General features: G+C 36.8%; 1 protein-coding gene and 1 long non-coding RNA gene across 2 annotated transcripts; both read right to left on the bottom strand.

Moving 5' to 3' along the window:
* Positions 1-4,288, bottom strand: LOC121241856. The gene is made up of 2 exons (XR_005935820.1): positions 3,652-4,288; positions 1-134 (listed from the first exon to the last, which is right to left on the bottom strand). It is a non-coding gene; the product is annotated as an uncharacterized LOC121241856 (long non-coding RNA).
* A 1,729-nt stretch (positions 4,289-6,017) lies between these two features.
* Positions 6,018-9,131, bottom strand: LOC121242856 (the record flags this gene model as incomplete). Its single annotated transcript, XM_041140846.1, has 1 exon — positions 6,018-9,131. A coding segment is annotated over one exon (2,925 nt), but the record flags the coding sequence as incomplete, so codon positions are not given.
* Between the last annotated feature and the right edge of the window lie 3,347 nt (positions 9,132-12,478).

Genomic DNA, 12,478 nt, shown 5'->3' with positions numbered 1-12,478 from the left:
TTAAGACTGATGCCAAGAAGATGCAGAGTAAAATTTGTATTACTCAAAAGTGAAGGTTAAATACAGAAGTGTTGCTTTTATATCAACACATACAGGTGGGAAAAGTAAAGTTTTAAATAACTACCTAAACTAACCTGGACTAAAATAGAAATAAACTAACCCAAAAAGAATCAACCCCTTCAAGCTGGAGCATGTATATTAATAATGCCCAGCTTGGATATTAAAGAAGAAAACAAAGGAAAGCCTAATGGTTAAGTAAAACAATCAGCTAATTGATGATGAGAAGACACATGAAATGATTTTACAACTCCTTCTTGAACTTTGTTACGAACAAAATGATAATCGATCTCTATGTGTTTCGTACATTCATGAAATACAAGATTACTGGCAATGTGAATGGTAGCCTTCTTATCACAATAAAGAGCAGCTTCTTGAGAATGATAAATTTGCAAGTCATGAGTCAAGGATAGCAACCACACGATCTCACAAACTATGTTGACCATGGCTCGATATTCTGATTCAGTTGAGGATCTAGAAGCTGTGGACTGCTTCTTGGATTTCCATATGATGAGACTTCGCGTATCTTGACAGCCAACCCAATCTAAGTCAGTAAATGCAGTCAAGTGAAGATTAGAACTAGCAGAGCAGAATAAACCCTTGACCAGGTGAATCCTTAATATACTGCAAAACTCGTTGAGCAGCATGAAGGTGAGGCAGTTGAGGGGAGTCCATGAATTGACTTAAAGTGTGGACTGCAAAAGTAATATTTGGTCTTGTAATGGTAAGATAAAGTAGCCTACCCACCAATCTTCTATTTGCTTGAGGATCTGTTACAAGAGGACCATCATCCCGAGAGAGTTTAAGATTTGTTCCGTAGGGGTTTTGACATGTTTAGAACCCATGAAACTAGTATCTGATAAGATCTCTAAGGCGTATTTCCTTTGAGAAAGTGAAATGCCAGAGCTGTTTCCTGCAACCTCCAAACCCGAAAAATACTTCAAAGATCCAAGCTCTTTAAACTTGAATTTCTGATCAAGAAATGCTTTGAAAGCGTTGACAAATTCTAGATCATTACTGGCAATAAGGATGTCATCCACATACACTAGTAAAGCAATAAAACTAGTACCTTGAAGCCATGTGAAGAAAGAATAGTCTGTTTTGGATTGTTGAAAACCAAGATCAAGAAAGGTACAAGAGAACTTAGCAAACCATTGTCTTGAAGCTTGCTTCAAACCATACAAAGATTTGTTTAATTTACAAAGACTTCTTCCAACAAGTCACCATAAAGAAAATCACTGTTGACATCTAATTGAATTAGATGCCAACCTTTAGCAACCGCTATTGCAAGAAGACACTTGATAGTTACCATTTTAGCAACTAGACAAAAAGTGTCAAAGTAATCCACACCTTCTTCCTATGTAAAATCTTTGGCAACCAACCTTGCCTTATACCTTTCGAGTGTCCCATCAGATTTAAGTTTGATTTTATAAACTCATTTGCATCCAATTGGACTCTTTCCATGGGGAAGAGTAGTTAATGTCCAAGTGTTGTTAGTTTCTAAGTCTTTAATTTCTTCAGCCATAGCAACTCTCCAATGAGGAAGTTTAACGGCTTGGTGATAAAATTTGGGTTAAAAAAAGGTGGTAAGAGCTAAGGTAAAAGCTTTGTGTTTAGAAGACAAATGAGAATAACCAAGTGAATGGAAAAGATGATACGGCTTACCTGATAAAGAACCAGAATTCTCATTTGAAGGTGGAGAAGAGTAAGCTTGTAAAGATGCCAAATGACAATGAAAATCTTGCAAGTAACCAGGTGGTTTGTGTGCTTGTGAAGATCTTCTAGGAAGAGATGGAGTTGTTAAAGATTAATGTGGAGCTAACTGAGTAGAAACAGAATCTGTATGAATAGGAATAGACACAGATTGATGTGGAGATGAGTGAGTAAAAACAGAATCTGTATGAATAGGAATAGACACAGATTGATGTGGAGATGATTGAGTAGGGATAGAAATAGAGTGATCAAAAATAGGTTTAGGAAAAACAGGATAAGAATATGGAGAAGCCATATGATTTTGAGTTGTGAATTGAAAAGAAAAGATGTGTTCATGAAAAACAACATCTCAAGAAACAAATACAATATGGCTATCAAGATCATAAAGTTTGTAGCCTTTAATAGCAAGAGGATAACCAATAAAAATGTATCTTCTTGCTCGAGGAGCAAATTTTGAACAATTATGAGTTAGTGTAAAGGCATAGCAAAGTGAGGCAAAAACCTTAAGATGAGAATATGAGGGTGGCTTTTGGAAAAGTAATTCATATGGGGTTTTATTGTCTAGCAGAGGAGAATGAATTCTATTAATCAGATAAACTATTGTAAGGATGCAATCTGACCAAAAAATTAAGGGGATATTAGACTGAAAGAGAAGAGCACGAGCAACATTGAGGATATGCTGGTGCTTTCTTTCAACCATTGAGTTTTGCTGAGGGGTGGCTACACAAGACAACTGATGAAGTATGCCTTTGGAAGAAAAGAACTGAGGCATTGCAAACTCATTACCATTATTAGTTCTTATGGTTTTTATTTTAGAATCAAACTGATTCTCAACCATGGTAATGAAATATTGTAAGAACACTCGGGTATCAGATTTAAACTTCATTAAGTAAACCCAAGTACTACGAGAAAAGTCATCTATAATAGTTAAAAAATATTTAAAACCATCTAATGACTGAGATTGAAAAGGGCCCAGATATCACAATGTACAAGCTGAATTGAACAAGAGGAGCTATGTTGACTATGTAAAAAAAATGGCAATATTTTATGTTTAGCAAGTGGACAAATCGGACAAGGTATTGTATTATTATTAACATAAACATTAGGTACAAGATGAAACAACAATTTTATCCTAGAAAAGGAGAGATGGCCCAATCTTTTATGCCAAACATCAAATGTAGAAAAATCAAAATGTGAAACAAGAGCAGATTTGAAATATAAATCTCTAGAAAGAGAAACAGGATCATCTAGTTTGTGCAGTATATATAATTCTCATGTGGCTTTACATTTCCCAATCGTTCTCCAATGGGTGAGATCCTGTATACAACAAGCAGTACCAAAAAAAATTAAGCAACAAGATGTTGATTTTGTTAGTTGACTAACAGAAAGAAGATTAAATTTAAAAGAGGGTACACATAGAACATTGTGTAAGATAAGCTGTGGGGAGAGATGAATGGATCCTATATGTGTTACTGGTGCAGAAAATCCATTAGGCATTTTAACAAATGAATGGTGAACAGGATGACAAGAAGTGAAAAAAGATGTAGAATGGACCATATGGTCCGTAACACCAGTATTTATAATCCAGTCATCATGAGCAATATATGAAGGGGAGACTGCTTTGATAGAAAAAACAGAAGTAAATGAAGATTTATTTGAAAGGTGATTAATTGGAGAAGTTACATTTGCTGCCTGAGAATCATGAGACACAAGAGTTATGGAGTACTAGAAGCTGTTGGCATTCTTGTTAAGACTGATGCCTAGAAGATGCAGAGTAAAGTTTGTATTACTCAAAAGTGAAGTTTACGTACAGAAGTGTTGCTTTTATATCAACACATACAAGCGGGAAAAGTAAAGTTTTAAATAACTAACTACACTAACCTGAACTAAAATAGAAATAAACTAAACCAAAAGGAATCAATTATCTCTAATAAAGGTAGCAACCCCTTCTACCTTTCGGTCCTGCTTGGGTAAGGTAGCCTAATGCCATCTCGACAACCATGCCCACCTTACAGAAAAACCGTTAGTCCCCATCATACAGGCGGATGGATGGAGGGCAAGAACCGACCGCTCCTCTGTTCCCAAATGACAAAAAGACCCCAAAAAAATATTTCTTCCGCCATTCCCTCCATTGCACCTTCCAGGCCCAAACAACCAACTAAAATTGAACGAAAAAATGAAACAAAAAATGGAACCACAATGGATTCAAGGCTAGAAAAATGATGCCATAAGTCTCCGGTTTGCGATCAGAGAATGGCACCACCATAGAACGATGTCATGTTCTTCAATTCGTGACCTAAGAATGATGTCGTGGGTCCTCGATTCGTGACAAGAAAATGACATTTTGCATCTCTGGTTCGCAGTCAGAGAATGACGCCATGCATCTTTGGTTTGCGGCCAAAGAATGACACCGTGAGTCTCTGGTTCGCAACTAAAGAATGACAATGTCACAATCAGAAAAGGGATCTAAAGGACTTTCCAAAAACCCATGACGTCAGAATAAGAGGAGTATAGGAGCGGCTTGGGGAAGAAGAAGAAGAAAGGACTTCCTTTAGAGAAGAAGGGAGGAGAGGAGGAAGAAGAAGGAACAGACGAGAGACTCACTTAGAAAACCGAGAAAAAGGACAAGAGACTCAAGCAGTGAGCCTAAAAATTTAACCAGTCTCGCCCGCTCCATAAACTAGGCGGATTTTTCATTTGATTGTGATGCAAGTCGGGTGGGATGCAAGGGCAAGCCAAGGGACATGACCCTGTTGTCCAATCCTATATTTAGAACTATACAAATCATTTTTCATTTTATATTAATTTATCTTTAAGAAAAGTTAATTATAAATGAAAAAATATAGGCATGATTGAAAGATTTTCGTTTGACTTGTATAAGAAAATTGCACCAGAGTAATATCCTAAAAAGGAAGAAAATGAGAAACTGTAAGAAATATTTAAATAAGAATAATGGATCAATTAAAAAAAATAGGAATAATGGAAGACTCGAACCTTTGGTAATTTTGGATGGATAAAAAATAAAGTGTTATATTTCTGACCATTCAAATTCAGCACTCTTTCAATTATTTTAATATAATATTAAATTACTCAAATAGGTAAGCGGCTCAATGGGAGAAGACCTTTCAAATTTTAGTTAATTATTTCACTTTAATTTTTTAGGAAAAATTTTTTTGCAAGCAATTTCGCACACCAAATCGCGCACCAATGTTAAATGTAAGGCATTCTCTTATTTATTTTTATAATAAAAAAAGTTATGCGAGTGATGGTACGCAGTTTGGTGCCTTAAACCGCTTGTACCTAGCAAATCTCTAATTTTAATACCATGAGAATGCATCTCTCCCAAGCAAGTAATTCATTATTTTATTATTATTTTTTATTATTATTCAATATTTTTTCATTATTTTTTTACTACTCTTTACAAAATGAGAGCTGCTACAAACACAAAAGGATCCCACACAATAATGTGGTAAGTGTGCCACGTCTACCCACTTTTTTTTTCTTCTTTCTTTTTCCCCCTCCCCGTGTGTCTCCCCCTTCTAGTGCGTCTCTGCCTGCTTCCGCCTTCTTCGTGGCCGCCATAGCGGTCGGGGACCACCTACAGGCCGGCAGAAGCCGTCGTCGTCTCCCCTCCCCTCACGGCAGCGCCTCTCCCGTGCATCTCCCCTCCCCTCCTCCCCTTTTCCCTCTCTGCCTCCGAGCTTCTTGTGCACAGGAGCTCCCATCCCCTTGCCAGACGATGTCGCTTGGACCGCCGGCGGCTTCTACGAGCCTTGAGGTGGTCTCTAACCACCATGGCGGCCATGGGGAGGCGGAGGCATAGAGGGAAAGGGGGAGGAGGGGAGGGGAGACATACGAATAAAAAAAAAAAAAAAAAAACAGATGTGAGTGGGATCCCTTTATGTCTATAGTATTTTCTTTACAGAGTATTTGAGATCACCTCACTATCCAAATGCAACCTTAAGCTCGTGATTGGAAAAAAAATATCAATATGTACCGTGCATGGAAGGAGAGACGAAATAGAATGAAAGACATTATTTAGCAAAGAAATTATATATATATATATATATATATATATATATATATATGCACACCAAAATATATGAATATAGTTAGTTCAAACACCTATTGCACAAATTGGAAACGGTTTTCAGATCAATTTTGACTCTTTCACATTCCATATTACTTCCTCAGCTCACATATGAATTTCAAGTAGTAGTAGTAGTAGTAGTAAAAAAAAAAGAGACTTCACAATACGATACCTTTCCTTCCATTGTTTCTTTGCTTCAACATCTCCCACTAATTCAGTGTCATTACAGAAGGGTTAAAGCTCCAGCATTTCCACCCGCAGAGAGCTAAAAGCGTTGGTGTGGGGACTGGGGTTGCTGTATCTTCAAAATGAAAACAAAAACATATATGGATACAAGCTCCGAATCCTAACTTTCTGAACTTTCTGGGACTGTACATAATTCATCCCCTTCAACAAATGATGGATTAAGAAACTTGGACACAAAAGCCCACATCTTATATACATCTTCAAAGTTGGTAAGAAAACTGAGTGATGCAGTAACAACCTCAACTCTGAAGAACACATTTTTACCATCTTGGCAGCCATTAGCCATTGGTTTGCACAAGGCTGTATCATCAAGGTCAAATCTGCAATGCTGTTTTGGACCATCCACTCTCTGAACGTGACTAAGGATACCAATTCCAAGAGAAATGCCATGTTTCTCGGCCAACTTCTGTACAATTTCTGGGTGAACAAGCCCTCTTCCACTGCCCTCCCTCACATTGAAAGCTACAGCCGCACCCCTTTCATATTTAATTTTAGGGCCGTATATTTGCACAAGCGGCTCTCCGTTGCCTTCATCTGAACCAGGTAACCGAAGTTGAAGTAATGAGGTAACAAGCCAATTGATCATATACCGCAGTCTGAGGGTAGTTTTGTTCAAACCCAACATATTAACATGGTCAAGATGCTGACAAATTATCTCAGGCTCCCTCCTTCCCCACTCTTGCTCGTTACCATATTCACCATCACTTACAGACTCATCATCACCAAGGGTAGTCCTAGATGCTTCTCCAGACACAAACAAACGGTTCAAATCTTCTTTTTGGTTATCTTCTATGCTAAAAGAGATCCTATGGCCCATGCTCGCAACTCGGTCACCATCTTCAAGACCAAAAAATCTACCACCAGCAAATCGATTACCTTCCCTCCTTCCAAGCAGTCTATACTCACCTTCTGTTTCTCTCCTTATAGCACTTTCTTTCACTTCTGGACGTATTTCAGAGGTTGAGGAATGCTCACAATTACGAGGCTGAAGGCTGGAATTCTGGTTCTTGAGTCTGGATTCATCTGCAGTAGAACTCAACATTGTATCACTCTGCACTTGCTCTTCTTGGATCTCAACTTGCTGGGAATCTGCGTAATATTCACTAATTCGAGATGATTCTACAAACTGCTCTTCTTCAGGAATCTTCTTAACATGGTCAAGTTCCTGAGACACTGATAACACAGCAGCATCGAAGGACAACACAGGATCCTTATGCAGTTTGAGGTTTACCCTCCTGTCATCATATATTGGGCTCTTTGATAATTTTGAGGTTGGTTTCGGAGAGAGTCGCTTATTGCTTCTTGTGCCAGAAAACCACAACGGTGGCAAAGGTGAGCCTGCTTTCTGTTTTGACAATTGGCCAGAATTATCAGACCCAAATGGACTCTGACCCAAATCGATCCAGTATGAATACTCTGATGATTCATCCTCACTGAAAACTGGACTTTTCATAACCTCTCCAACTGAAATGCTATCAGCCTCCTCAAATAAAGTGCTAGCGCCATCCCTGTCTGAGCTGTTATCTTGTTCTGCCTCAGCCTGAAAGACATCCCTCACCTGGTTGGAAGTGAAGACACCTGAAAATGCAGGCATCTGCGACACCCCATGTGTTTCTGGGATGGACTCTTCATTGACATTTAATGCATCATTTTCGGTTCCAGCCAAAACATCATCCACGGAGTCACTAAGGTACTGGGGGAAAACCGGGAGGATCCTCACCATTCCTGACCCAGTATGTCCAGATGGGTTTTGTAGGCTTCCCATCACAGATTTCTTTATCAAAAGGCATCCAAATCCAGTTGGGTCCGAGCCAAATACCCTGTAAAATGAGGTGATAATAAAATCTGGCCGAAAGAGGGACAACCCGAGAGAGTCCATGTCCTTGGGACCTAATGACCCAGCATCAAGCAATACATGCCAATTGTTTTGCTGAGCAAGTGCCATCCACTGGTAAGAATACTTGGCCCCAGTTACCCTCGACTGTACAGGAAATACAAAAAGCCCGGCTGCAGAATCCTTCTTCCTCCTCTTCTTATTTGCAATTTTCTTTCTCAGCTCCCTGGAGCAGAGTTTCATGGTAGGCCATTTAAACCAGGCACTGTGAACCTTAGCACCTTTCTCCTTGGCACCCTGAGCCATCCAATTCACAGACTGGCTCTCATGATCAAACATGGTCAAAAGCTTCTTGTTTGTTTGGAAAGGGTAAGACTCAGCAAGCAACTTAAATGCACAACCTCTACTCACAGTAAAAACAAGCCCATATTCATTTTCAGGTATGTTTAAATAATCCATAATCCTAGTCTTGATATCGTCTTCCGCGGTACCTTTCTCGGCACCTCCATAAAGGGCATGGTTGCACAAATTTGCAGTTATCTCAGACAAAGTAAATGCCGATGACTCCCAATATTGTTGAGTTTGAAGATACGAAAAGAGGCCAAAGCCACAGTAATCAAGGCATACCTTTGCGGACGACTCGGTTAGGTGGCGATACTCGTTCAACCTCAACTGGTCAATCTTTTCCGTGGATTGAAACTTGGGGTACGCTGTAAGGAACTTATTGAAGGCATCCTGGAAGCTAGGAATGCGCTCCTCCGAGCTAAAGGTCCGGTCCGCAGCGAGAGCAGTGGCACGCAAGAATTCCTTCTGGGCATGGAGGCGAGCAAGGGATCTCGAGCGCCCGAGACCGCCACCACCCTCTTGGTTCGAAGGCTCCGAGGAATCAATGTCTTGTGATTTAGAAAGAGAGCCAGCCTCAGATGCTTCCTCAAGAGCCTCTCTGAGCTTATTCTCCTGCAATTGCCGGAGAATCGATGGCCTTCTCTTCCCTTCCTCGGTCAGACCAGAACCATCTCTCCTCCTGCTCTTCTTGTTCTTGATTATAGCAGCACAGTGAGTTATAGGGTTCCATAGTGACATATGAATGCCTTTCTTCCTCTCTTTCCACAGAAAATCTTTCAAACTAGAATGGAAAGCAAATGGGGTTTCAGTTTTGTTTTTCAAAATGAAATCTTTAGCCTCAGAGATTCAGTCTCAGACATACATTTCGAACTTTAGGTATACTGCTGAGGAGCCTTTACTTTATACCAACCTGACAGACATTCAAAGCAACCATAAAAGAAACAAAGATCACTCAATTAACACCCAGAACTTTAGTGAGATAAACAAGGCTCATTCTCAAAGAAGAGGGAAAGGAAAAAGAAACAAAAGGGTCATCTGATTAGGAACAAACCTTTAATTGTGATCAGAGAAATTCCAGCTTTAGCATCCTCAAAGGGCCCATGATTAAGGCCTCCCAATTCAAATTCAACACCAGCACTTAATGGTGATATCCACTAGAATAAACAAATTAAAAACCACCAGAGATAAAGAACCTAGACATCCAAATTTTTCGTCCAAAGATTTGGACTTTACGAGAAAAATATCTCATAGAATCAAATTCTTCAGACAGAACGAAATTGAATCGAGAAATTATTAGACCCTGAAACACCCACACTTGAACCAACACAAACTACACACCCTAGATATATACACACAAAAGTACAACCTGAACTGGGGAAGAAACACAGCAGTAAAATTAGCTTCAAAACCCCTTCCCTGCTCTTACTGTAAGTACTACCACACCGTTATCAACCACTTTTTCACTCTTGTGTTTATGTTCTCTCAGCTAGGACGCAAAGGCAAATCTTTTGCAACCCATTAAATTCCTCATTTACTCTTCCGGTCAATACAAACATGTCCGCATTGAATGCCCGCTGTTTCTCACACTTCCCCACCATTATCACATTACACCACACCAACTCTTTATCTTCTTTAATTTCCAGTTTAGTCCCTCCCCTGGCCCCACTTGGTTAGAGGCCATGGCCACACTGCGTTCTTTCGTTTGACCTATACACTGCAGATGGAGTGCAAGCATCAGAAGATGGAGTGGATGTAGTAGCACTAGGCTCTTCGACAAAGCATCAGAATGTTTGAGAAAAAGCGTTGTGGGCTACTTTGACTTCAAGACCCGATTCTTTCTTCGATAAGTGTCTTTGTTATCGAAGATAAATATGCTTAACTTCTTTGATTTGTGGTGTTTTTGGAAAGAAAAAGATTGAAAAAAACAGACTTGTAGATAATGAATGGCATTTACTTCACCAATGATTGAAAAAGTTTGTGGAAAGCACCCGTATATCTACCCTCCAACCAAAATTGAAAACGAAAACAAGACACAAAACAATCAACTATCTACCACTAGAAATGCTCAAAATAGCAGACACACACCTTCTTCTTCTTCTTTTTTTAATTTTCATGAATAATGATACTATCATATCTATTTTGCTCTCTCATTTGAGCTGATATAGTAATTTTTTTTAAAAAAAAAAAAATTATTTACTTACAAATTAAAGAAGTGATTATTAATATATTAATATATTTTTATATTTTTTAAAAATATTTAAAAATATTAAAAAAATATGAATAAAAAAATAAAAAAATTGAGCACGCTTAGTGGTCACTGCTGGCGCGGCACTCTTTTTTTTATTTGCCTTTTTTTTATTTGTTGTGTTTTCCTTCATTGTTGCAATTTTGATCAACCACTAAAATTCCTTGAGGAGTGGCCACTGACAGAGGTGCTCATTCTTTTAATTTTCTTTAAATTCAAACTTTCGTTTTCAATAACATTTATTATTTTTTTATATTTAGAATATAGTTGTATTTATTAGAGTTTCTTTTTATTTTATAAGGACCTTGCCACGTGGCATTCCAATTCTTATGCCGTGGATAGTTTTGATAGTTTAATATCAGAATTTCAATAGAATGACTAATTTGATCAATTTTAAACAAGAAGAGTAAAAGGTTTATTTTAAAAACTTAAAAGAGAAATTTGAACCTACGACAAAGCATAGGAAGTAATTTACTATTTATGCCTATTATTATGTCTTTTAAATTTCAATTACCAGCATTATTGTGGAGTTATTATTAGGCCCCGGTTGGATAGTGAAATTATTTTATTTTATCTCATTTCATCATTACAATTTTTTTAAATTTTTATATAAAATATAATAAACAATACAATTTTTTCAAATCCCATAATAATATTAAAAAAATAATATTATAACAATATTTTATTTAACTTTTAACTTTCATCTCAATTCATCACATCTCAACTCATTATCTAAACGGCACAGTCTTAAATGATTATTTGATAGCATAGATCTTTTTATTCCTCTCATTATTTTATTGTTTATTGGGAGGGTGCTATAAAATGTAAAACATTTATCAGTTGGTTGAAGGGTGCTTACATTACACCCCTTAATCTTCCAACAAGGATACTCTTAATATATCATATTATTGTTGAAAACAAGTTATTTTGGAATCAACTTAAGTATTTATTTGTTGGAATAGGCTCGGTGAATTGGACCCATTAGATCAATATCGTGTTATTAATAATTGGGTAAAATTAATTTTACAATCTGACATATCATATCAAATCATGTCATTTTATATATTTATTTTTATAAAACTCTTTTGTGATTAAAATATTTCTCTATGAGTAACACTTTATCCAACGAGTCTAATTCCAACCGAGACCGAAGCTAATCCGAAACATAATATTAATGAACATAAAATTTAAAAGGTAAAACGTGTTTTTTTATTTATTTTTAATAAATTTATCTCTCACGAAGTGTCATTTGTCCTTTTCTTAACTCCAAAGTGACTAGTTGTGCCAGATAAGAAATTGAAATCTAAATCAAGGCCTAGGTCATGGTATTGGCTTTTACCAAATCTATATTTGTGATTCTCAATGATCAGATTCCCCAGTACTATTTATTACTTTGTACTTGGAGTTGGCCTCTTCAATCCATTGTATTGAGTTAAGCAAAGGAATCTAGAGTTTAATTATTTGTGGAGCAGTGATATCTATACAGTATATTTTATAATATATGTTGTAAAATGATAATGACATAATATACTTTCTAATTTGTTTTTAAAAAAATTTTCAATTCATCTCATTTCATTTCATCTAATCATTACAACTTTATCATATTCTTATACAAAAGAAAATAAATAATTCAATCTTTTCATATTCTAAAATAAAAATAATATTAAAAAATATATTCTAATAATATTTTATTTAATTTTTAACTTTTATCTCAACTCAATTCATCTCATCTGTGAAAACAAACAAGAAATAATATTTTTATAAAATGTTGATAGTTTTATAAGATATTTTACAAAAATACTCATCCTTTTAAAATATTATTGTGTAAATAAAATATTATTATATAAAATATTATGAAAAGTGACGTGTTTATCATTTTTCTTTTATTTATTATATAAGAAACACTTTGTCGGATTTAGATTGTTTAGAATTCTTTACCGAACTCTAG

The sequence above is a fragment of the Juglans microcarpa x Juglans regia genome, chromosome 8D (assembly GCF_004785595.1).
Source record: "Juglans microcarpa x Juglans regia isolate MS1-56 chromosome 8D, Jm3101_v1.0, whole genome shotgun sequence".
NCBI classification, from domain to species: domain Eukaryota; kingdom Viridiplantae; phylum Streptophyta; class Magnoliopsida; order Fagales; family Juglandaceae; genus Juglans; species Juglans microcarpa x Juglans regia.
This window is presented reverse-complemented; position numbering and strand designations above follow the sequence as displayed.